General features: G+C 45.1%; 1 protein-coding gene across 2 annotated transcripts in view; it reads left to right on the top strand.

The window, feature by feature from the left end:
- Positions 1-26859, top strand: part of CRYL1 (crystallin lambda 1) — a 94754-nt gene that overhangs the window by 48006 nt on the left and 19889 nt on the right. For both annotated transcript variants that reach the window (XM_059903001.1, XM_059903002.1), the window contains exon 4: positions 22896-23057. In XM_059903001.1, coding sequence (XP_059758984.1) covers positions 22896-23057 — 162 coding nt within the window. The remainder of the gene's footprint in view (positions 1-22895; positions 23058-26859) is intronic.

Here is a 26859-nt window from a genome sequence, read left to right as displayed (position 1 = left end):
GCCTGGGTCATAGTCTGCTGACCCTGCTGCAATATGTTGGAGACGTTTTCTTTCCCCAATATTGAGGACTGGCTTCGGATAGGGAAAGACTTTCACCAGTCAGCCTGGCTAGAGGCTCTGGGGGCCTTTCTGCCCTTTTCTGGGGATGTATCTCTCTGTAATTCCCCTGTTAGCAGTTTGCCTCGTCCTCTCTTGCTCCCCCTGGTGTCCATGTGCGGCACTGCAGGGTCTCTGGCGCCTCAACGAGCTGTTCCTGAGTCCCCTTTGTTCTCAGTGGCCCCCAGGCATCCAAGGTGTGCCACCCCCGGCAGCGCTGAGAGTCAGGTAGACTGAAACCAGCCCCTCGTGGCCCACGAAAGCAGGCATGTGGGTGTGCGGCATCCTCACGAGGAGAAGCTGTGGGTTGGGCTTTTCCTTCTGGTCCTGAGCTTGACGGCTTAGGGGAGGGGTCTCGTAGATGACACCCACTTCCACGCACTTGTTCTTGGCTTTGCGCCCGCCTGGTCCTGCGACTTCCTAACTGGCTTCTGGAGTTCTCACAGAGGCTTTCTGGGCCGAGGTTGTTGCTACGATTTTGTCTCTGGGGCTTCCTATCCCGCCGTCTTGACGATGTCACTGTAAGAGTTGCACAACAGAAGAGCCGGATCTGGACATCGGGGCATCCCGTGCCATGGCCCGAAGTGAGCTCGTCTTTACACGCCCATCTTGTGCGCTTTCTCTGCGAGGCCCCTGCCTGGGTGGGATTCGGTCAATCGAAATCAAATGCCATTTAGAAAACAGCGATCTTACTGCTGCTTCCAGTATCTTGCTTTTACAAATGAAACTTGGTTGATTATCGCTGTGTATCATTCTTCTGTATTTTGAGTTACATTTCTAAGGGCAGGTTCATTAAAAAATGGAACCACGAGGTGTAGGCCCCTTTCTGGCCCTTGGTGGCTTGTTGCTGGCCTTGTGAATTCCCGGCCATTAGGAGCAGCTTATAAGAGCAGCTCATTAAGACAGTGGATTTCAGGCTCACCAGTATTGGGTACATTGATCTTTAAGATGCTTATTAAATTGATTAATGAAAACAGGCGTTTCATTACCCAAATTTGTAACAACAAACATGTCATTGTCCCAACATTGACATTTTTAATTTGGTTCCAAAATTACTGTGAAACTAAATGAGTGATCCTACTTCCCCCTAAACTTAAAAAAATAGAAGCTCAGGTCTGTTTAAAAGAGCACTGCAGGACTCTTTTGGAAAGATGGGGTGACGACATTATAACAAAAACTGGAGAGTTGACATAACGTTGACTGTATATAATAGAAATCTAGATAGAAATCTAGATATCCATATGTATCTAAACCTCTCTTTATATAGACAGAAACTTAATTATCCCTTATGCCTTAGAAGTTGTAGGTTGCTGAATTAATACTCAAAGTCAAAATAAGCAAGTGTCTAATATAAACATTTTTATTTTATGAAATCTGTTAGGTGGAGTATATAGATACCAGCTAAGGAAATAATTTTCAATCTTATTGCTCAGTTAAAAACATGGCAAGTCCATTTGAAAGTAGCCATGGCATGCATATTTAATGCTTGGGAAATAGTAAATACTTTTGCAATTGTAACATTAACCTCTAGTTATTTTCCCCAAAGTGTTTTAAAACCCTTTTTGCTATTGGTGGTGGGTGGTCATTGTTGACCAAGAACCTTAGGTACCATACAGCACATTATGGGGGCCTGCCTTTCTCAGAGGTGTATTGTAAGGCATATGAAGGAATCTTGGAATTTAATATTACAAAACACCCAGGAACACCTGGGGCATAACTCCGTGCTGGTGAAAGTCCGGGGCCCCAGCATCCCGCTGCGGGAGCCTCGGGGGCCCCGGGCTGGCGTTTGTTTTCCCCCCAGCTCTCGGGCCCCTGCTGCTGGTGCCACAGTCATCCAGGGCTCAGATCTGCTTACTCTGAGCCACTGCGGTGTTTATTTTCATCTGAAAGTCAATATTCAAAGGCTTGTTGCCCAGCATATCTGTTTGAACAACTGGGGAAACAATCAGAAGGTTTCTTTCAAGTTGGTGACGGTCACCTCTTAGGAGCTGGGTTGTGCTGTGTCAGACCCGGCCGCCCAGGGCAGAGCGGCCTGCCTGTCACTCAGAAGCCTGGTCACCAGCACGCACTAGCTGCACATTTGTGCAAGGGACCGAGCTCCTGTCGTCCTGGCCGAGCTTCCCCTGGCCCACGGTGTGTGTTGCGATCGGGTGGGGAGCCTGCGAGGGGCGGTGACTCAGCCAGGCCGAGGTGGAGGCCTTCCTGGAGGAGGTGCTTTCATGCTTGGAACCCTTTACGGCGTCCCTTCCTGCTGTTAATCCGTGTGTTACAGGGAGTGTCGGGGCCTTCGACACTTTCTTGCTTTCTTCAGTTGAGCCACTGCCTCTCATCACGTGCTGGTGGTGTGAGGGCTTGTCCCCTCCTGGGGAGGCCCCCGCACTGAGCGGCCCCCATGTGCCAGTGCGGCTCTGGGGCCGGACCTGTGGCCGAGGAGTTGGGGAGACGGGGCAGAGCAGGGGTTCTGAGTTGACTTGACCCTGAGCCTTGGTGGCCTCTCCCGAGCCTTTGGGGTTGGAAGAGGAAAATCCCAAAGGCGAGACGTTGCCGAGCTGCCCGTCTCCCTGAGGCTGGGGAAGCTTGGGCAGCAGGCTGGGGGGCGAGGTGAGAGGCAGGAGAGGGTTCCTCCAGAAGGTCCTTCTGGGCTGGGGTTTTGGCTGGGGGTGGGTTGGGGGGCGGGGGAGTTTCCCGTGTCCCCTGTGGGCACAGCTGGCCTCAGCAGCCGGGGCCCCTCCGCACCTGAGGGGCTGGAGGCTGTGTTTTTTCCAAGTCCTCTTCCTGTCCTCTTGTTCTTTCCTAAACTGACCCTCGGAATACTCGGTTTGGCTGTGGGAAAGTGTTACTAGTGACAGTCATTTATATGGGTGGAATTCCATGCAATAATTATGCATAAAGCCAGTTGTTATGGAAAAAGTGCGGGAAAGTATGAAACACACATTGTCACTGCCTTACAACCCTGACTCTTTTCTGCCCTTAAATGGAGCGATTCTCAGCAGCTGTGGCTGAGGTCCAACTGCTGCTCTTTGTAGAATTCAGGGCCACATACCCACCACGCTTTTCCGTTTGTACCCTGATATATATATATATTTTAAAATAAATTTATTTATTTAATTTATTTATTTTTGGCTGCATTGGGTCTTCATGGCTGCTCGTGGGCTTTCTCTAGTTGCGGCGAGCGGGGGCTCCTCTTCGTTGCGGTGCACGGGCTTCTCACTGCAGTGGCTTCTCTTGTTGTGGAGCATGGGCTCTAGGCACGCGGGCTTCAGTAGTTGCAGCACGTGGGCTCAGTAGTTATAGCTCGTGGGCTCTAGAGCACAGGCTCAGTAGCTGTGGCGCACGGGCTTAGTTGCTCCGCGGCATGTGGGATCTTCCCGGACCAGGGCTCGAACCCGTGTCCCCTGCATTGGCAGGCGGATTCTTAACCACTGCGCCACCAGGGAAGCTCCTGTGCCCCGATATTTTTATTAACTGTCTGCTGTCTCCCTCACCTCTAAATAGGAAATCCCCTTCTTCAGAGATTAAGAGATGGAAACTGATGTCTTTTATGAAGAGCGTTGAGAGTACAACTGAATTACCCTGTGACTTAGGTCCAATTAACCAGATACGTTTTGGGTACTTTCCTGAGACGTTATTCCTGAAATGTTAGAATAGGTGAGAGTCATTGTTGTTGTTTTTTTTTTTTTTACAATGATCAGACATCGATTCTTTTTTAAATTAATTAATTAATTAATTTTTGGCTGGGTTGGGTCTTCGTTTCTGTGCAAGGGCTTTCTCTAGTTGTGGCAAGCGGGGGCCACTCTTCATCGCGGCGTGCGGGCCTCTCACTATCGCGGCCTCTCTTGTTGCGGAGCACAGGCTCCAGATGCGCAGGCTCAGTAGTTGTGGCTCACGGGCCCCGTTGCTCCGTGGCATGTGGGATCTTCCCAGACCAGGGCTCGAACCCGTGTCCCCTGCATTATTAGCAGGCAGATTCTCAACCACTGCGCCACCAGGGAAGCCCTGAGAGTCATTGTTTTAAAAATGAGTTATCTTGAGTCCTGCCACCCTCACAAATTACCTGTTTCTGTTTTTCGCTTTCTTTTGATCCTTACAGAATTTTGTGAAACTTTATATTGTGTTTCCCCACCCCCACCTGAACTGAGGGTCTCGTTCTATGTTCCTTTCCTGCTTCTGGGATAGAGATCGTGTTACTGTCAGGTTGGCGGTGCGGGTGCTGGGCATTGGGCTTGGTCCCCTGGCTGTGTGGCCCCCATCCCGCGAGGTCAAAAGAGCCGTCAGCACAGAGGCCCCGGGTGGTACCAACGGCTGAATCTGGCCACATAGAGTTTAAAAACAAAATGTTTTGAATGGCTCATTGATGTTTAAAAATCAGGACATTTTCACGTACAGCGTAGTTTTCTAGTGGCTCTTTAGAATCAGATGATCCGGCAACTGGGAGACTGTTCCCATTGCACCCTGTGCTTCCGTTTTATTTATTTTTTATTTAAAAAAAATTTTTTTTTTAATTTACTTTTTATTAAAAAAATTTTTTTTTTTTTTGGCTGTGCCGGGTCTTAGTCGCGGCATGCGGGATCTTCGTTGCAGCACATGGGATCTTTAGTTGTGGCATGCGAGCTCTTAGTTGCGGCATGTACATGGGATCTAGTTCCCCTGCCAGGGATCAAACCCGGGCCCCCTGCATTGGGAGTGCGGAGTCTCACCCACTGGACCACCAGGGAGATCCCCCGGTGCTTCCTTAATCCTAGGCCCCAGGGCTGATTTCATGGTTTTGCACTGTTTTCCTTAGACTGGAGAGGAAAGTGAAGTATTTCTTATATCCGTGTCTCGGGGAAACAGGAACTAGATTGGAGACTAAGGATTTCCCACCACGTGGCTTAGCTCACGTGCTCCCAGTCTGAGCTGGGGGGTCCCTTGTGTTCGCTCCCTCCCGCCCCCTGTCCCTGCAGGCCCAGGTCTCACCCCCAGATCCTGACATCCTGACCATCCTGATGGCACGAAGAGGCACAGAGTGAGTCCAGAGACAGGTTCCAGCTGCCAGACGCTCCTGCCCGTCCCCCTCCCTCCCCTCCCCTGCCCGACCCCCCTCTCCTGGACCCTCCTTTCCCCAGCGACCAAGACCCACGCCGCCCGCACCTGGGCACTGGGGACTGGGGAGCGTTCCAGTACAGTCAGCCCCTCCTCCGCGCCGGGGGCCGCCCAGCCATCCAGCCCGATCGTCAAGGAGGCACGGAATTCATGTGAGTGGCTAGGGTGTGCGATTAAGCATTGACCTTCTGTCCTCTATGGCAGGTGTACCATCAGATACACACGTGCGCGCACACACACATACACACACACACGGTCTTTTAAGCACACCACCTTATTTTCTCATCAGAAGTACTTGCCAGTCTCTACGTGTGCAGGGTCCTGAGCTCCATTTCCCTGATCACTCGAGAGGTTGGATATTTCAGCTGCTCTCCCCTTCCCCTCTTCCTCGGTTTTCTGGTGAAGCACCTGTTGTACTCTTTGCCCATTTAAACAAAATACTTTAACTCTTCTTTACTGATTTGTAGCAATTATTTAAAAACTTCAGGTACAAAATCCTTTATTTTAATATTTAATCACAGTTTCCAGGCTCTCTTGCTTGGATTAAGCTGTCTTTTTATGAACATACTTTTTAAAAAATGTCAATGCAGTCAAGTTTGCCAGTCTCTTATCCTTTATATCTTGTGCCTTTTAAGTCTTGTGTAAGAATTCTTGTCCCCTGTTTGCAGGTCGGGGCATCTAGAGGGCTGCCTGTAGGAAGTCACGTCCGCGTCCCTGTGGTCAGTGTTCCGTAGACGCTTCACAGGCCCCTGCTAGGCCTTCACTGAGCAGAGGGTCTTCAAATAAACTGCAGAGTAGGGACCAGTGTGGCCCCCGCCTTGGAATGACAAAGCCGCAGTGTGGTCACTGCCTCTGTTTTCTCCCCCTCTTGCTCCAGGGAGGAATCGGGGTCTTTGCTAAACTCCAGCGGTGATGCTTTCAGCTGTTGGCTTGTGACTTCTTTTCACGAGGGAGCGATGAAGCCAAACCTCCAGGTTACTCCCTCGGCATCCTGGGAGCTTTTAATCTAAGTCCAGACTTGGGAAGCCTTCGACATCCCCGTGTTTTGGTTTGTTGCTTAAATAACTCTGTGTTCACTTCTCCAACATTCAGAGGTCCATGGAGGTCAGGTGACCCAGCCAGGACCACACAGCAGGTCCGCGGAGTGGGTCCAGGTTTCTGTGATGCCCAGGTTAGTTTTTTGTTTAGTTCCAAACTATTTCCTGCTGTGAAACTGTGCTTATCTGGCCTTTAGGTCCCTTCTGGATACGTTTAGTGAAGAGGTGGGATTGAAAAATCTGATACTCCTTAAGCTGTGGATATTGTCCCGCCTTAAAATGTTCATAAACAACTGCTGGATAAATCAGTCTGCTGCTCTACATAAGCTATCTAAAACTAAGCAAATTGAATGTGGAATAAACATTCTAAATCTTTTTATTTTTTAAAAATTTTATTTATTTATTTATTTTTGGCTACGTTGGGTCTTTGTTGCTGTGTGTGGGCTTCTCTAGTTGCGGCGAGCGGGGGCTACTCTTTGTTGCAGTGTGCGGGCTTCAGTAGTTGTGGTGCATGGGCTTCAGTAGTTGTGGCACGTGGGCTCAGTAGTTGTGGCTCGTGGGCTCTAGAGCGCAGGCTCAGTAGTTGTGGCACACGGGCTTAGTTGCTCTGCGGCATGAGGGATCTTCCCAGACCAGGGCTCGAACCCATGTCCCCTGCATTGACAGGCGGATTCTTTTTTTTTTTTAATTAATTAATTAATTTATTTATTTTGGCTGTGTTGGGTCTTCGTTTCTGTGCAAGGGCTTTCTCCAGTTGCGGCGAGCGGGGGCCACTCTTCATCGCGGTGCGCGGGCCTCTCACTGTCGCGGCCTCTCTTGTTGCGGAGCACAGGCTCCAGACGCGCAGGCTCAGTAGTTGTGGCTCACGGGCCTAGTTGCTCCGCGGCATGTGGGATCTTCCCAGACCAGGGCTCGAACCCGTGTCCCCTGCATTGGCAGGTGGATTCTCAACCACTGCGCCACCAAGTCCCTAAACACATTTTTTAAAGTGGCTTTTGAGAGATTTGCACTGTGAATTTTGGTTGTAACTGTTGGCAGAATGGATGCTGGTTGCTACTTTGTTAGCAGGTGTCCCTGGGCCCAGAGCCGCCCGGCCCGTGTGGCCACTGCAGGCCCCGCGTGGCTGGAGCACTTGAAACAGTGCTCGTCAAACTGACACAGGTGTAAAATTCCCACTGGATTTCAAAGACTTACTAAGGAAAAAAGAAAAGAATGTAAAATATCTCAATAATTTTTAGTGCCAATTATATGTTGAAATGACAATATTTGGGTATATTCAGTTAAGTAAAATATGTTGGTAAAACTAAGTTCACCGGTTTCTTTTTGCTTTCTTAACGTGGCTGCTAGAAAACCGAGAATTGCGTATGTAACTCGTATTGTTTCTCCATCGGGCGGCTGGTCTGGAGCATAAGCCTCGCCGGCCCTGAACTGGATCAGTTAGTCGTGGCCCCTGCTGTTCCCCTGGGCAGGGCCTGCCCTTTTGGTTACTGTTTAAAGGGAAATAACCACTTGTTTTACTTGCCTTTGCACATTTGACCAAGCCTCTGCCTTGCACTGTGCTTCTGCTGGCACGTTTGTTTCCAAACCTTCGGGAATATATTTGAGTGAATTATCTGTGAATGTGCTGTATGACACTGTATTGACAATGCTGTTGATTGTAAGACATCTTCCAACGTGAGAACCATTAAGGAAAAAAAATGCAAATTAGAAGATGACACAGCATTATCTAACCCTTGACCTCTTTGGTGCTTTGAGTTTCTTCCTCTAGTTAATTTGCAAATGAGTGAATCAAAATATTCTGTAACTTTTTGAAAAGACCTTTAGAATTGTTGACTCGGTGTGTCCAGGCAGTTGAAGAGTCCGGCTTCCGAGGGGGACTGCCTTACCCAGCTTCTCTGTGCCTCTGCTTCGTCCTCTGCAAAGTGAGGTGACGGCGGAACGTACAGCTGCTCCGCTGTCATGAGACCTGCGTGAGCGTCTGTGAATTAAAGCAGCGCCTCTTGTGTCAGCACCTGAGCAGCGCCCAGCACGGAGCAAGCCCGGCAAAGAGGGCTCATCCTGCAGTCCTTGTGTGTGTGCGGGGGGGTGAATCCCCATTTACAGACCAGGGAACCAAACTGACCAAGGCTACACGTGTAGTGAGCGCTAGGTCACGATTTATCTTCTCGTATCAGATTGGATTTCTGAGCTAGAAGCGAATGTAAGGTCTCTGGCTCAGTTAGTGCCACAGGCCCTAGCAATGTATTTTCCATCATGATCCAAGAATTGGATGCATGTCGCATTTCATGTGAACTCGCTTCCACATCAGCTGTCCTCACAGAGTTAGAGAGACCAGCTTAGGTGGGCAGGGGAACTGACGTCCTTCCAACAGGAACAGGTGGCACTCAGCCCCAGGAAGGACACCTAGAGTGGCCCGGACCTTCTGATTTTTCACATTAACCAAGCAAGTGAGAAGTTGGAATTTTTATTTCTGATTTTTAAATCTTGGCTCAGATTTTCGTAATCACATTGTGATTATGTGTGACCTCTGGTTACAATCTGGTCTAAATATTAATTCTGATTGACGTTAACAGTTCCCTTGGAGAACCTTCATGAGTATTTTCTTCTTGACCACTTTTGTTTTACTTCCTTCAGAGACGTTTCTCTGGGGCTGGTGGATACGTATGTAACACAGTTGTTTCAACAGTGACTTAAGGAGTGTTAGACTTTTTTTTTTTTTAATATTTATTTATTTATTTGGCTGTGCCGGGTCTTAGTTATGGCATGCGGAATTCTTAGTTGCGGTATATGGAGTCTTAGCTGTGGGATGCATGTGGCATCTAGTTCCCTGACCAGAGATCGAACCCGGACCCCCTGCATTGGGAGCGGGGAGTCTTAACCACTGGACCGCCAGGGAAGTCTCTGTGTTAGAGTTTTATATCCAGTCTTTATTACAAAAACACATTTTAGGTAGGAGGAGGAGGTCTAGGAAAGACTTATCTCTCCTTAACGTAGACGTAAAAATCCTTAACAGAACTAATAAGAACCTGCTGTATATAAAAAAATAAATAAAATAAAATTCAAAAATTAAAAAAAAAATCCTTAACAGAATGTTAGCAAATCAAATCTAAAAAAATGCAGAGAATTATGTATCATGACCAAGTGGGATTTATCCCAGGTATGCAAGGCTGGTTCAGTACTTGCAAATAAATTAATGTAATCCATCACAATGCACTGCTACTATTTTTGCTTTGGATGTTCACTTATATTTTAGAGCAATTGAAAACAAAACATTTATTTTACCTTTGTTTATCCATTTCCAGTGTTCTTCATTTCTTTGTATAAATCCAGTTTTCTGTCTGGTTACTTTTTTCCTTCTGCCTGCAGACTTTCCTTTAAAATTTTTTCCTATTCATAGAGTCACAGGTTGGCTGGGAATGAATTCCCTAAGTTGTTGTTCTTCTCAGAAAAGTTTTTGTTTCTTCATTTCTGAAAATATTTCTGAAATATTTTTACTGGCTATAGCATTCTGAGTTAATGGGTTTTTTTCTTTCAGCACGTAAAAATGTCACCCCATGACTTTCCATCTTCTATGATCTCTCACAAAAAGTCTTGCAACTCTTAATTTTGTTTGTATATATTATGTGACTTTTTCTCTGACTGCCTTCAGTATTTGTCTTCCATATTCAGCAATTTGAATATAATATACCTAGATGTGTGTGGATTTGGGGGTAAAGAGGGGTATTTATCCAGCATTGTGTTCTCTGAGCTTCTTGCCTATGTGATTTGGGACTTTCATTAGTTCTGGAATGTTCTTATTATTTCTTTGAATGTTTTCTTCTGCCCCATTCCCTGCCTGTAGAAATTTTGGGATTTCAGTTACACATATGTTAGATCATTTGATGTTTTTCCTACAGGTCTTGAATGTTTTATATGCTCTTCTCTGTCTTTTTGCTCTTTGTTTTTCACTTTGGATGATTTCCTTTGACTGATCTTTAAGTTCACTGATTCTTTCCCAACTGTGTTGAGTCTACTGATAAGTCAGTCACAGGCAATCTTCATTTTTGTTCCTTTGTTTTTCATTTTTAGAATTCTCTTTGATATTCTCTTCTAGTTTCTATTTCTCTGCTAAAATTACCCATACGATATTGTCCACAATTTTCATTTAGAGCCTTTAGTGTATTTATTAATCATTTAAAATTCAACATCAGATTATACCACCATCTGAATCATATCTGAGTCTGGTTCTAATGATCACTTTGTCTCCTGGGTGTGCACTTTTTTGTCTGCCTCACAATTTTTTGTTTTTGAAAGCCAGATATCCTGAGTAGGACAGCAGATTTATGCCTGGGATTTGGCATGCCTTTCCTCCTGTGAGGCTTTTATTGTGAGGATTTGAGTTAATCTAGTTAGGAGTTGGGCAAGCTTTAAGGTTTGTAATTTGCTATAGTCACCCTTGGCGCATACAGGTTTCAAATTCCTTTAGCAATACCTTGTGTTTAAGATGAGGACTGGCCAGCCAGAGGGCTTTTTCCCTCAGTATTGTTCAGTCTTCCCTTTGCACCGCCCTCAGAGAGGATCTCTTTCCATGTTCTAACCCTGTCCCTTCCCAGAAGTATTCTTCTGTTACCCGTTACTTAATACTTGCTAGCCTGGGGAAGGGTCTTTCCTTGAGGCTCTGATTAAGCCTTAGTCTCAGGCAGGCACTGTGTCCCTGGGGCTTGGGGATGGGAGGTGGGGTGGAGGGGAGAGATAAGGGGGGACCTGGCATGCATTCCTTTTCCTCCCCCAGGGATAAGGGTTTTTATTTCAATTCCCTTCCCTCACCTACAGTGGGTTTTCAGTAATGGTAGGTTTTTTGTGCTTTTGTCTCCCGTCATTTCAGTGAATTAAGATGTATTTGTATCACATATTGAATGAGTCAGATGTTGAACCACAATTGTTCCCGATTATTCCCTTAGATTTTTCTTGTTGACATTTGGCCTTTGAGACCTTTATGTCTGAGACTGGTCCTAAGTATTGGAAAATTAGTGGGCCTCGTTGTGTCCTTGCCGGGGTGTCTTGTCTGCGTTGGGAGTAATATCGTCAATCTGCTCTCAGCACCAGAAGCTGTTGTAACATGAACAGAAAAATTCAGCCACAGGTTAATCTTTTTGGCATATATATAGACTTAAAAGAAATGATTGCTAAAAATTTAAACACTAAATTATAAAATGGTTTTGCCACAAGAGAAGAACTTTTTTTTTAGTACTTAGCAAGCAATATTTTAATATTTTAAAATATTTAATATTTTAATATCACAGGAGTACCAAGGAATTTTCCTGACACTGTTGTTGGATTAAGCAATGGGCAGATGTGTGGGCATTATTAACCAGACCAGCTGAGCCTGTCTTTGAGCTGGCTTTAGAGGTCTTTAGCCAAGACATTGCTTAAGTTAATGTGGCGGTGAGACACACAGAGCTGTGCTACACTGCCGAAGCCACACACGATGTGCACGGTTAGATGTTTGCGTGGCACGGGTGAGTAAGGTGAGGGCAAGGCCTCCCTCTCGGCGCTCTGACTGTCCTCACATCCTTGCAGCTGCATGAAGAGGGGGGTCTTGTCTGATGAGGAGGTGGTCTCCTCAGTGAGCAGAAAGGGAAAACTAGCCAGGCCAGCGAATCAGCTGATGACCAGTGGGTCACAGAGCCGCGGACACCTTCTCCTCGGTTCTTGGTTCTTTTTTTCTTTTTAATATTATCAGTATTCAATTTAATATTAATTTTCTTAATCTTCAATATTAATGTTCTTATTATTCAATTAAGAATAATAAAAATAAAAGTGTTATGTTACCTTCCATTATTTCTTCCATCATTTCTTCTGTAACGCTCTTCCTTCGTTTATGCAAATTAGTCCTCGGTTCTTAAAATAGAACTCATCCCCTTTTAATTTAAGGCTGTGACTCAGGGCTTCAGAAGTTTTTTTTTTTTTTTTTTAAATCAGGAAGGATTGCGATTTTGTTAATCCAGAGGCTCTGACTAAACACACACCTGTTGGTGGGGTATGTGTTCTCATCAATTGTTTTACCAGATGAGTAAACCATTGGGGATGGTTAGTGCTTGTGAAACCCTTTAAGATCTTCAGTGGGGAGGGAACTTTTCCTTTCTTAGACAAGAGGTATAGGACTGATATAGAATTTTAATTTATTCTTAAAGTCATCCTTGGGCCAACACTCTTTATTGTGAGACTCGTTACCTTTTTTTCTTCTCAGTGCACATGGGAAAAGAGACCAGAAAACACTTTTTCTCAGTTACATGGGGACCTGGCTGCTGGGAGATGATTCCGCATGGGTCTTGTGTTTCTGCACATCCTGTGGGCAGAGACACTGACTGCCCTTTCGTTCTGGATTAGCTTTTCACGGATGCTCGAATAACTCACAGCCTTGGAAGACAGAGAGAGTGTCTCCCTCTAGAGCAAAGGGCCACTTTGCCGTCTCCCCCTGGGGCATAGGTTGGTCAACTTGCTTGTAGTCAGTCGTAAAGGATTTATGTCTCTAAGCTGTGACACAAACCCAGAATCCACTTGGGTCCCTTTGCATCACCCCGTGGGACTTGAGGGTGATGTGAATATGAAGCTCATGTTGCCCGATATCCTGTGAGTAACAGTCTTTTGTCTCTGACCCAAGAGTCTTGGTGTCTTCTATGAGCATCTGTGAAACTGTGGCAGGTTAACTTGTTAGCCTGCAAATAGAGCAAAAATCTCAGACTCTCTATACTTCCTGACACCGTCCTTAAACATTGCCCTGCCTTAAAACTAATACAAAAAACTTGAAAAATAGAGGAAAAAAATCACTTTTAATGCCATCACTCTAAGATTATAATCTTAATAATATTTTATGTACGTCTTTCCAAATACATATTTCAACATAATTTTAATCTTACTGTAATACAAAATCATACCCTGCTTTCAATAATCAACATTCTTCTGAGTATACAAGTAATTCATAGTAATTGTAGAAAATTAGAAAACTTGAAAAAGAATAAAGAAAATTATTAGTGTGCCTATTGCCCAGAGATGGAGTTCCTATTACTATTTTCTGTATTTCCTTCCAATTTTTTATGTATATGTATTATAAAGTTATAAGGAAGAATATTATACTCTTTATTCACCTAGCATCATGTCTGGTGTACTTTTCTATTTCATTAAATACTGAAAAATAGGCTTGCTTGCTTTAATGATTGTAGTATCTCATTCTTTGGATGTCCTTTTTATCATAATCATTTTACAATAATTTTTTAATCGATTTTGGAGATTCATTATCTACTTATATATTGCTTTTGCCTCTCTACGTCTCTGTATTTCTTTTTCCCCCACCTCCCTTCTTCTGGGACTATACTTAACCTGTATGTTAGAACTTTTCAACATTTCTACCTGCTTTTCTTGTGTTCTTTTCTGTATTTTCCATTCCTTTGTCTCTCAGTACTTCAGTCTGGATATTTTATCCTGATGTACCTTCCAAGTTATTATTTCTTTAGCTAAGTCTCACCTGCTTTTAAATCTATCTTTTAAAGTTTTTAATTGTATTTTTCAGTTGAATTTCCATTTGATTCTTTTTATAGCTTCTAGTTATATGGTAAAATTATTTAATATCTTTTAGTTCCTAAACATTACTTATAGCTATTATCATGTCTGATAACAGGACTCTCTGGCTGTCCTGTGGGTCTGTTTCTAAAGTCTGTGTTCTCTCTCGGTTTCTAGTCCGGGCTCCTCTATCTATTTTGTTTTATTTGTGAGACGTTGTTATGAAAAGCTAAGGCTCTGCTTGAGGCTCTTTTCCTCCAGAGGAGCTTCCCTGGAAGAAAACCAGACTGGGGGCACATGTCCCTAATTTAATCGTGGATTGTGATGAATTGAGGCTTGTGAAGGCTGGTCCCTGTTACCCCTAGGGTACAGCCCTTGAGGGTCCGAGCTGCAAGTCCTGGCAGTTACTGCCTTGAGTGCTGATTTTCCCTCATTGCTGCAAAAAGCTGCAAAAAGCTCTGCTTATCTTTGCAGCCATTTTGTCTGTGCTTCTGCAAAAAGCAGGTACCTTGAGGATAAAGGTGGAGTCAAATATTAGGCTTGTAGCTCTGGTTTCCCTTTGACCTGAATCTTGGCCCTGCAGTTCCTCACTGCTTTGGTTGCTTCCCAATAACTTCAAACTGATTTTTAAAATAATACATTTTCAGCTTTTTAAAAGTTGTTCTCAGCAGGGGGGCTTGTCCAAACAATCCAGTCTACCATGGCCAAAGTGGGACAGTCTCCACAGATCAGTCGTTGTACATCCCCTGCTGTGCAGAGTGCTGGCCCTGGGGTGTGGTGGCAAATGAGACCTTTTGGAGGCCAAATGGGAACATTTTTTTTTTTTTTTGGGGAACATTTTAATGTTCCTTCTGTTATTATGTGCATGTTTTTTCTCCCAGTAATTCCACTTAAGAGCAGTTTGTGATACTACATTAGTATTCTGATTTTGACCAGATGGCACTGTGAGTGTCTGTTTGTCCTCAAGGTAAGTGGACAGGCGTGGCCCACTGGTGTGGCGCCTTTGTGTCGTTCTGCTTGCTTTTTTGTTACAGCACATTGCCTGCTCTCTTATGGCTACATGCATCTATGTTCCCCACCAGCACTTGTGCTTCTTGCAAAGCAAGGACTGCATCTTCTTGTTCTGTTTCTTGGCAAAGTTCCTTGCATAGACTAGTTCCTCAATAGAGTTGTGTTTGAATTCACATGTTAAAGCTAATGTTTCGTGCTTTGTCAGTCAATTTCAGACTTCCATCTTTCCAAGGTCACCTCAGTGGATCTATTTCTGCAAGATTCCAAAATATTTCTAGACCAGTACACAATCACATACACCAAGAGAGGCTTTGGTGGGATGTGGCACAGTGTCCTGCTTTATACTGGACATGAGGTGGAAGTCATTGCATTAGATGCAGGCGAGAGAATTTTCTTCTATTAAAAAATGCCAGAGGTCATGCTTACAATGGAGAACTATCTGTGGGATTAGCAACGTGGCCAGTAGCTGAATAAATGGGAGGAACGTCAGCAGGTAGTAGGGGCCGTGCTTATGGGGCCCATCCACTGCATATGTCCCAAAAGCAGAGGTCAGGCCACCCTCAAGCCTCAGGGTACCGCAGACAAATGCCTGGACTTTAGCAGAGCACCAATTTAGGTCAGGAAGATGCTTAGTAAGAGAATAGACTTTTAGTCCGTGGAAGGTGGGGGTCTGTTTTGAACACACAGCTCCAGGAACAGCTAGTTCTGCCCCATGGGCTGCGTGAAGGCAGGAAATGTCCTGTGTTTGCTCTTCAGCCCACTTTAGACATTTCCTCTAAAGTAATGTGAGGCTAGAGGGCAGTAAACACGCATCCACTGAGGTTGTATTAAATGGATTACCACGTTACAGAACTTGTCATTCATTACTCCATTAATTGATTCAACAGACGTTTACAGACTGCCTTCTTTGTGTCAGATACTGCTGTTGGAGCTGGGGATATAGCAATAAACAAAAAATAAAAATTCCTGCTCTCATGGAGCTTTCATCTTTGAATCCTATTTTCCAGTACTGATGTTTTTAAAAATATAACCATTTTTAAAGTGACAGTTCAAAAGATGGGCAGTGTTTTCCTAATACTTTTATTTTCTCCTACACGTGAGGCAGCTTTTCTGAACGTAGGAATATAAAACTTCTCCTAGCCAGTCTTGGAGTTTGCACCATGTTTATTTGTACCCCAGTACACCCAGATGTGGTCAGATGGTTACTGGAGGAAATGGCTTTACGACATCTTTAAGTATATAGCACGTATTTAGTAAAAATTTGTTGCTTAGTGTTAGACTACATTGCTGATTATAAATATTTTTTATCACATAAATCTGATGTTTTGGAAGCACTTTACAAAATAATGAGGCTTACTAGGGTAAACCTAGTGATTTTGTAGGCAGGGGACTGGAATTATGATGTTGCTTTTCTGTAGATCATTAGATTAATAGATTTTTAAGGTTCTTCTTTCTATACTGGCAAGTTAATATATCAGCTGGCACTAGAAAAGGGGACCAGATTAGATGGATTTGAAGTGCCTGTGAAGCGTCCATGTGAAGATGGTCTGAGAAGGAGAAATAAATGTGAGTCGACTTTATAGATGGGTGATTGAAGCTGTGGGCCTGCGTAAGGTTTCCTAGGTGCGTGGAGGCCTGGGGCTGAGCATGGCGGAGACCTCGTTCCCAGTGACTGGGCAGAGATGCTTCTCCAGAGGTTTGCCATGTTACCAGTCTTTTTTTTTTTTTAATTCTCTCTCTTTTTTTTTTTTTAAAGGAATACCTTATATTCTGAGATTATATCCTTCCTTTTTTTTAGTCCTAGAACATTTCTTTATTATTTATTTATTTATTTATTTTCGGCTGTGTTGGGTCTTCGTTTCTGTGCGAGGGCTTTCTCTAGTTGCGGCAAGCGGGGGCCACTCTTCATCGCGGTGCGCGGGCCTCTCACTGTCGCGGCCTCTCTTGTTGCGGAGCACAGGCTCCAGACGCGTAGGCTCAGTAGTTGTGGCTCACGGGCCTAGTTGCTCCGCGGCATGTGGGATCCTCCCAGACCAGGGCTCGAACCCGTGTCCCCTGCATTAGCAGGCAGATTCTTAACCACTGCGCCACCAGGGAAGCCCCTGTTACCAGTCTTTATGGGACTAATTTGGGTATTGATTTCTGTTCTTATCTTTATTATAGTCTTTCTATTTTCTTTAGATTCATTCTGTTCTATTTCTGATTTCCTAAGCTGGATATTTGACTTATTTCTCAGAGCTGTTTTAGTTGAACTCACACACTTTGATGTGCAGCATTTTATTGCTGCTCCAATGCTAAGTATATTTTAATTTCCATTAGGATTTCATTTTGACCCATGAACTATCTGGAAGTTAATTTTCAGTTTTCCAAGTCTATTGGGTAATTTTTTGTTTGTGATTTCTGTCTTAAAGGGGTTGTAATTAGAGAAAATGGCTCATGTAATATGAGTCCTTTGGATTACTGAAGCCTGCATTGTAATTTAGTACATTGGCACTGTTGATAAATGTTCTGTGTGTGTTTGGAAAGGATGTGTATTTTCTGCAGTTGGATGCAAGGCTGTCCATGTCCGGTAGATCAAGCTTGTTACTTGTGTTTATTTCTCCCACGTGCTTCCTGAATTTTTGAATGCTTTTTCATAATAATTGAGAGAGGGGTGTTGAAATGTCACAGTATATGGTAGGTTTGTCTGATTCTCCTTGATGACCTGTCAACTTTTGCCTTTCTATATGGCATTCTGGGTCCTTTCCTTGCCTCTGTCTTGTTCATTAATTTTCTTTTCAGCTGTGTTTATCCTGTCGCTTAACTTACTCAGTAACTTTATTTTTAATTCCAATTTCTAGATATTATAGTTAGTGCTTTTCCAAATCATCCTGGTCTTTCTGGGTTTGATTCCTTTCTAATACTTTAATTAACTTAAACATACTTATTTTACTAGGCTCTCCTATTTTTCAGTTATGCGAGGTTCTGTTCTTTGTTCTGTCCAGGTGGTCTCACGTGTTTATAGTTTTCGGTGGTTTGTTTTCTTCAGTGTGCTCTTTATTTGTGAATCCGAGGAAAGGTGAGGGCTCTTCAGCAGGTATGCCTCCAGGGTTTTCTTGAGTGTGTGTCTCCTGGTAGTATTAATATCACTAGCCGGGGAGCGATTTTTATGTAACTTTCTCAGCTTGTGAGTGTCCAGACCACATCATGTGTAGTATAATTTTGAACCCCAAACCTGGGTGAAATTCAGGCTCATGAATATGAATTCACGTATTTGTTTTCCTCTCCCTCCACCCTGTGACCTTCCCAGCTGGAGCCCGGATCAAGACAAGCTCCCTGTCTTCTCCCTCAGCAGATGGGCTGGTTTTGGTTTAAACTAGTTGACCAGTTCACTGAAAATATAGCCTTTTGAGGGTCTCGACTGTATCACGGGGGCCTTGACCGCAGCTCCCTGAATCCTGTGGCCTCTGGTTCGGCTCTTCCTGAGGTCATTTGAACGTTCTCCCTCCCCTGAGGGTCACAGATCACTCTAGTGCTGGCTGCTCTGGTTTTCCTTACATTCCTGAGAGGTTCGCTATTCATTTAAAAGGATGACTTCTTTTATATGGAGTAATCTGGTTTGTGGAGGGAGGGCGTTTAGGTCTCCTAGTGCATCACATGACTGGAAGCAGGCGTTTCCATCAGGTTATGGGAGAAACTTTCATTAGCATACATACTCTCTTTTTTAAGGTTTAAAAAATTTAGCGTGAATTTGCCTCTGCACCTTTGTTTTCAGGGTTATATACATTTTCCTTTTTTTAACAGTTGTTGTGCTGCCAATTGGAGAAATCTGAAGAGGGCCTATTTTTAGCTAAATTCTGTTGTAGGCCACAGGTCAGTTTTCAGTAAACAAACACACAAACCAATAAACAAATGCATATATACATTTATATTAACTATCTTTCTAAATTCACCTGTTGTCTTTTCTGACTGGGAGGTAAAACATCAGGACTGCGGGATGGAGGCAAGCCCAGTGCCTCGGTTTTGGGTGGCCTGGTGCTGCAGGTGATGGAAGCAGTAACCCCACCTTACTTTCCCGTACACTTCATGGTTTGGGATGGGGAAGACTCACCTTTCAGGACCAGAGGTGAGAGGTCATGGCTCTATTACAGCATCTGGCAAGAAGCACATGGCTTGGAGGCTTTCTGACGGGCAATCGTAACACCCCAGTGATTCGTGTATGACCCCACGAGCATATACTCACTTTATTTAGGAATGCTGTAAAACTATATGCTAATTGCAGGCTTATGGGGAATATTTTAAATCATAATATTTTCATGTCAAGCATTTTAACTTAATTGTAAATAAATGATTTCATAAAAGGTACCAAGAAAATCATTGGAATGAGGATGGAAATAGACATCCCATTAGGACAGCAGTTGACGCCTGTGCCCCTCTGCCTGGTCCCCGTCCCCTGTGGTTACCCGAGAAAGGGCTCCTGTTGAAAGCAGACCACAGCCATCCTGGTCATCCTCACACCTAATCCCCAGGAAGGCACATTCCTCAGTACGGTCCACACTGGTTTTTACTTTGGAAAGGTCTCTCTTGATTGGGTATAATTTGTTCTAGATTATTGTAGAACTCTGTTTAGGATTTATAATAGGCTTTAAAAAAACTTTATTTTGATTTTTAAAGAAAAATATGAGCCTCTGGTTAGGGCACTGTGCTGTTTATTGCCTGTGATATTGACAACTTGTACTTTTCCTTTCTTTTTTTAAACACATGCTATTTCTGCTACAGCAAGAAGGTTTGTCTTTTTTTTTTTTTTTTGGTAATCGTGACATGCACCTCTTGAGAAGACTAGTCACAGCAGTCTATTGATGTGGTGGATTTTAGAGATTGTGCTCTTGCAAGAAATACTGAAGTGAAATTGGTGATGATTAAACAGGTTGAAGCAAGAGACTTAATTAGTGCTAAGAGACAGAACTTATGTGTAGATCATGTCCATCTTCAAGTTGAGAATGAACTCCCTCTGCCATGATTACAATAGGATTTTAGCTCAAATTTCCTTTCTTCCCATGTCTTTCTTGCTAAAATTGGCTAATAGAACTTCTTTGCATGTAAAATACCTTAAGTACCAAAGTCTTCTAATTTAGTTTTTCTTTCTTTCTGGAAAGAACATTGAAGACTGCTTCCAGATATTTTGCATTAGCAAATGTAGATTTTCTAGCAACAGGATGCTTATCTAAAATGCCTGAATTGACTTTAAAAAATCAACTAAATTTCATTTTCCCCATGAAAGTATTTGTTTTGGAAAATGCACACGGTTGCACAGCAAGTGGGTAAAAACTTCAGCAGTGAGCTCTCGTCCAGCACCTCCTTTGCCTGGGGATCATCCAATCCACTGACTCGTGGCCGTGCCCGTTTTCCAAAACAGTCCTACTGGGTCGAGTGCTGTCATTGGTGACTTTTACTGATAATAAAACACTAAAGTATATAAATTATTTACTTTAAAATTTCAAGTAAATGGGAGGGAACGAAAAGTTAGACCTATAATATATCATCATTCAGTTTCTTCCTTTCAAGAATGGAAGGGAAAAGGGGTGTTTAAACGTAACCCCACCTTTTAAGTATCTGAACCCCCCTTTTAAGTATCCTTTAAGTCACGAGTAAGCTCCCTTTGAGCCACCATTAATAGTTGTGACGCTTGGAAAGTTCCTTAGTGCTTTCCTTGTCCCCAGAGTTTTGTTTGTCAGAACCTGAGCTTGTGGTTGTGCATGAGAATATCACTTATTATGGGCTGCATCTCTCTCCCACCTCAAAACAAACGAAACACAAACAAATAATAGCCGTTGCTTTGAAAATGCTGTCAGAGTTTAATTAAGCCAAGTCCAGCTAATTACCTTCAGCAGTGAGAGAAGTTTCACTCTGACACTTCCCATCTGGTGGCTTTCCCTAGACAGGCCCCCGAAAGACACCATGAGCCCGCCCGGGGATTCTCACCTGGCCGCCCTGCTGAGGGCAGGAGAGAGCGAGGTTGTGTGTCTCTCGCTGTTTGCTGTCCTTCCCTGCTTCCCTCCCAGCCGTCTGTGGGAACCCAGCGACTGCGGCCGCTCTCAGCTTTGTGATCCACCCAAGTGATGATGGTCCTGAGTAGCAGTTTGCAGGCCCCCTTCCTCAGGCAAGCCATGAGTAACAGCAAGGAGATGAGCTCAAGGCTTGACAGGGACAGAGGCGTAACCCTGGCCCAGTACATGGGACACAACTGGGTCACTATTAACAACAACAGCAATCAAACTTCAAGCAGATGCGCCATTAAAGCCCTTACATAATTGTAGCAGGTTTGGGTTTCCTCTGGTTCAAGTGTTCTTGCCTTTTTGATAATCAAATGATCTGAAGAAAGGCATAGAATTTCAAGGGAGAATCTGCAGGACAGGCTCACAATAAGGCCATTCACGGGACTCTTTTATTAGCTTACACTGTATCTGCATCACGTTTAGTCTCTGGCTTTACTACAAGGCTCCATTTAAACTTAACCCAACTTGCAGACTTAACTGATCCAGGAATTACTCAATACAACCAGCCAGCTACTGTAGCTTTTCCCCTCTGATAAGGGGATTTAACACAATGGGCTTCACAGTTCTTAAATGACTCCGTTTTTTTCCCCCTGTCTTTGAGATGTGGTGCTTATGTGACCTTTTGTTCTGAATAAAATTCCACATGGTTTGATTATATTTTTTAAAAGTACCAGCAAACACAGTATTGACTTCTTACCCTTAGAGGAAAACGTTTAAAATCTTGTCGCTGGTTTAGAAATGGAATTCATGTCATAATATTTACACAGCTAATTTCACTATATTAGATATTAACTATTAGATATTATTAAACTTGAAAATATTTTATTTTTGAGGGGTGATTCTGATAAAATTACTGGTAGTACTTCTGCCTTGCACTTTGACTTTTGCGCACCTCTGGTTATCTGCTGGTGTCTGTGCCGTTTCCACCACCACGGTGCTGATAGACTAACCTGGGCACGCTCAGCCAGTATGTGGAGAGGAAGGAGCTGGGAAGCCTGACCTCAGAGTGGGAGACCCTTGAGGATGGATTTGGTAGCAAACCACTGGCAGCGCTGTCGGCCCCCGCTTTGGATCACACCTCAGAATAGTGGGTCTCAAACTTTAGTGAACAAAAGTCATCAGAAGGTTGGATAAAAATGCAGATGCCTCGATTCCGCGCGCGGGGGGTCTGAATCAGTGGGTCTGGGATGGGGGCCTGAGAATTTGCATCTTTAGCAAGCACCAGTTGATTCTGTTATCTGACCCCACTGAGAACCATTCCCCCGATTCACCAGCGACTGGGAGCTCAGGGGCCCTCCTGGGTAGGCGTGACCCTGGTGGGATGTCCCCAGGGGGTGGCAGGCAGGAAGCTTGCTCTGGAATGTCCAGAGAGAATCCTCTTCTGTTCTGCCTCCCTCCACAGCAGGGCGGCACCCGCCGTGAGCATCGCGTTCCCAGGGACCTGCGTCACCCGTGGGTCTGCGCTTGGGTGTCTGAGAACGTCTTCTCACCCCCACCCCCTTCTGTACGTCGTCAGAATTTCCGAGCAGTTGTTATCTGCGGTATTTAATCCAAATTTGCTCCTCTAGCCTCCTCCGTTACCGCCCTATTAAAGTAATTTTAGATTTTTAGAAACAAAGGTCTTTGTCAAAAGATTTCCAATTAGAAGCGGACTCTCAAGAAGCCTTTTGGGAGTTATGGATGTAACATGTTTGTTCATTTCATGGAGGTAAGATTTTTCCTTGAAGATAAGTTGATCTGGTGCTCAGGACAAACAAGTGGTGATGACTGCTGTTGATATCCCAGCGCTTTGCCTGCAGTGCTGTCGTGTATTCTGTGTGTAGAACCCACCCCCAACGCGGTTGAAGGACTTTTTTATTATGAGAATTTTCAGTCCGACACAAAACTAGAAAATACAGTTCCCATATCTGCATCACCTGGTGTCCAGAGTTACCAAGATTTGTCATACTTTTCGGCAGCATTTTTTTCCCCTGTTCTTAAATTTTGCTGGTCGTTTTTTTCATTGGTTCTTTTTGGAATGACTCAAACATGAAACGCTTTGCTTGGGGTCTGAGTGCGGTGACCCTGAGTAGTAACTGGAAGATGTCCTTTTCAGGAATGTGTTCCAGAAAACCTAGAGCTGAAGAAGCAGCTTTTTGCCCAGCTGGATGGAATCGTTGGTGACCAGGTCGTCCTGAGCAGCTCCAGCTCCTGCCTCCTGCCCTCCCGGCTGTTCTCTGGCTTGGTACACGTGAAGCAGTGCCTCGTGGCACATCCTGTGAGTATGTCGAGCCTGGAGATGCAGCGAGTCTCACCTGGCTTTCTGGGAGCAACGTGTTTGGACGAATCTGCTAGTACTTTGTAACTGCTTTACTGAGATATAATTCACATATCACACAATTCAACTTGTACATTTCAGTGGTTTTTAGTATATTTAGAGAGTTGTACAATATCACTGTCTTACAAAGAATTTTGTCCCTAAATCCCTTGAACTGTATCTTGTACCTCATGCACTGTGGGAGAGAATGAGCAATACCTACAGACTTTCGCCCTTAAGTAACTCACCGTCTAGCTGAGGGGAGAGACTGCTAATCAAATCATCCCAGTGCCAAGGAAAGGTGCTACGTTAACGAAAAGTCTGGACCACATGGGATTCTGCAGGTGGGTCACCTGTACTGTGTGGTTTCCTGAACTTAGCTCAGAGTGGGGTCACTTGTGCTGATGTGCAGGGTCCGGGTCCCCCCCGAGATTCCGGTGCAGCAGCTCTGACTTAAACCCTCCTTTTTGTGGTCCCTTCCACCAGACGTTGTCACTGACTGTGCCAACGTACTCACCAGGTGTGCGCTGCGAGGCGTGTCGGACCATGAGCTCCAAGTTGGCACGTGGACACTCAATCTTTTTGCGATTAACGTGTTAATGTCAGGAAAGGGGAATCAGAGTGGGGATTCAGGGGTCATTCGGTGGACGTTTGAGTACCGAGTGGAGGTCAGTGTGACCTTGGAGAACTGGGACAGCCTGCTACGACAGAGACGCTAACTTAGCTCAAGCCCACCCGGGCCAAGAACAAGCATGGGCCTCGTAGAATCGCCAGGAGACCAGCTTGACTGCAAGAGCAGGAGAAAGGTGGAAGGCTTGGTAGTACTTGGGTCGTGGAGACTCGTGAGAGTTACTCTGCAGAATGAGAACTGGCTTAGGTACGGGGCAGCTCCTGCACGGAACTTGGGGCAGAATTCCCAGCACGAGTGGCCAGGGCCTAGGGAGGTGAGGGGTCCTCGAGTGGGGAGCAGGGAGATCCCCCTTTCTGAGCAGGAGGAGGTTGAGGGGGAGATGAAGACAAAGGGGGCCATAGCTGCCTGCTGGGTCTTCGTGCTGCACAGAGGGCAGCCTGGACCACCGTTTACACGACTGAATGGTGCTGGGTGTCCTCACACTGAAGTTTAATGGAAAGTGTGAAAGAATGGTTACAAAATAAGGAGACTTAGACCCAGAGCACAGAGAAGAAAACCAAGCATCTAGTTACCACTCCATGCAGGTGAAAACAGCACCAGAGAGACCTTAATTGAAGCATCCAAATACCAAGTCCCATGAAGCATGTCATGTCTTTGCTTCCGTGACACGTGTGTGTCCATAAAAAGCCTCTTAGACACCGTGATTGTTACTTGGTTGCTTCAATAAAAGGTGCAAGCCTCTTAGTCAAGAGCTTCCATTTCTTTTTTTTTTTTTTTTTTTTTAAATTTTATAGCTACTTTTTTTTTATTTTTATTTTTTATTTATTTTATTTTTGGCTGTGCTGGGTCCCCGGTTCGCGCGAGGGCCCTCTCTAGCTGCGGCAAGTGGGGGCCACTCTTCATAGCGGTGCGGGGACCGCTCTTCATCGCGGTGCGCGGGCCTTTCACTGTCGCGGCCCCTCCCGCCGCGGGGCACAGGCTCCAGACGCGCAGGCTCAGCAGTTGTGGCTCACGGGCCCAGCCGCTCCGCGGCATGTGGGATCTTCCCAGACCAGGGCTCGAACCCGTGTCCCCTGCACTAGCAGGCAGACTCCCAACCACTGCGCCATCAGGGAAGCCCAGAGCTTCCATTTCTAACCAGTGTTTTTACTTCTAAGTCAGTTTAAAAAACAACTGAATCAAATTGTTCAGAAAACACCCCCTAAGTCCTCTGACAGGAGTTTTACCCCATCTCTCTCTTTTTTTAAAATTTATTTTATTTATTTATTTTTGGCTGCGTTGGGTCTTCGTTGCTGCGTGCGGGCTTTCTCTAGTTGCAGCGAGCGGGGGCTACTCTTCGTTGTGGTGCGCAGGCTTCTCATTGCGGTGGCTTCTCTTGTTGCGGAGCACGGGCTCTAGGCGCACAGGCTCAGTAGTTGTGGCGCGCGGGCTCAGTAGTTGTGGCGCGCGGGCTTAGTTGCTCCGCGGCATGTGGGATCTTCCCGGACCAGGGCTCGAACCCGTGTCCCCTGCACTGGCAGATGGATTCTTAACCACTGCGCCACCAGGGAAGTCCCGACATCCCTGCTTTATAGTAAAGAAAAGTTCATCTAGGAGAGACATGCTTCCAGTTCTTATAATTCTGATCTTAAAAAGGCCAGAGGTTAAACATTTTTATAAGAATTCAGTGATTATAGGCAGGAGACAAGTGATTCAACAAGGCATTGATTTGTAATTTATCTGAAATAGGTGCTGTCCTTGCTTGCTTTCTAAGAAGGCTGCGACAGGGCGACCAAGACAGGCTGGGAGCAGAATAAACCTCTGAAGCGTGTGGACCAGCTGCGTCTCCAGCCGGTCTGAGGAGAAATAATTTCTTCTCTCTTCTGTAGAACACGTCATTTTAAAGTGGATGCTTCTTGTAGTTATTTGGTAGATGTGAGATTCTACCAATTTTCACCCAAACATGGAGGAAAAACAATTTAAAGTAAAGCATCACTTGGGGAACAGTTTAGTGTGCATTTGCTTAGTGGTGAGGCCAATCAGCAGCCTTTTATCAAACAGCCTTTTCCTTATTTTGTTTTTGTGTTTTGGCTGTGCCCTGCGGCATGTTGGATCTTAGTTCCCCGACCAGGGATCGAACCCGTGCCCCGTTCAGTGGGAGCGTGGAGTCTTAACTACTGGACGGCCAGGGAAGTTCCTCAAACAGCCTTTTCTTTAGATGTAGGAGAATTTTCTTTGAGAATCTTCAAGAGTGGTTTCTCAAAGGAAACCAAGAAAACCAGAGCTGGGCAGGCAAGCATTTCCACTGTGGACAGACTCTCTTTCTGTCTTAGCATCCATCACGATGTTGAGGCTGAAGAGAGCTTCTGATATTGTGTGACTTCTAGGTAAGATATGATTGCGGAAGCAGATGTTTGAGGCTCGACATGGAGAAGTTAAGGAAATACCAACTTTAGGGAAGATACTGCCAATCCAATAATTTTTTTTAAAATTAATTTATTAATTTATTTATTTTTGGCGGTGTTGGGTCTTCGTTTCTGTGCGAGGGCTTTGTCTAGTTGCGGCGAGCGGGGGCCACTCTTCATCGCGGTGTGCGGGCCTCTCACTGTCGCGGCCTCTCTTGTTGTGGAGCACAGGTTCCAGACACGCAGGCTAAGTAGGTGTGGCACACGGGCTTAGTTGCTCCGCGGCATGTGGGATCTTCCCAGACCAGGGCTCGAACCCGTGTCCCCTGCATTGGCAGGCAGATTCTCAACCACTGCGCCACCAGGGAAGCCCTCCAATAATTTTTAACACTGACACAGTAGACTGGCAATGACTTGTGGAAGGAGGATGGCTGGGGGCAGGGTAGGTAGAAGCTTACAAGGTCAAGAGAGCTGGGAGCAGAGAAATCCCGAGGGAGGTCAGGTGTTTGGAGGTAAGCGGTAAATGTACAGGATGGCAGTTTGCACTCTCCGATGGGAACCTCAGTGTTGGTTATGATTCATGCAGTTCTGTGCTCTCAAGTTCTTTCGTTTTCTCCCCCCTCTGTGCATTACTTTATTTCTCGAGTTTCTTGTCACGGGATGCTGAATCTCGAGGGGCCCCATCTGCCCTGCTGCTGACCCTTCGGGACGGTGAGCCAGCTCTGCCGGAATGACGCCCAAACGCCAG

This window comes from Balaenoptera ricei, chromosome 18 (assembly GCF_028023285.1).
Source record: "Balaenoptera ricei isolate mBalRic1 chromosome 18, mBalRic1.hap2, whole genome shotgun sequence".
NCBI classification, from domain to species: Eukaryota; Metazoa; Chordata; class Mammalia; order Artiodactyla; family Balaenopteridae; genus Balaenoptera; species Balaenoptera ricei.
Note: the sequence above shows the minus strand (reverse complement) of the source record. Positions and strands in the feature narration are given on the sequence as shown.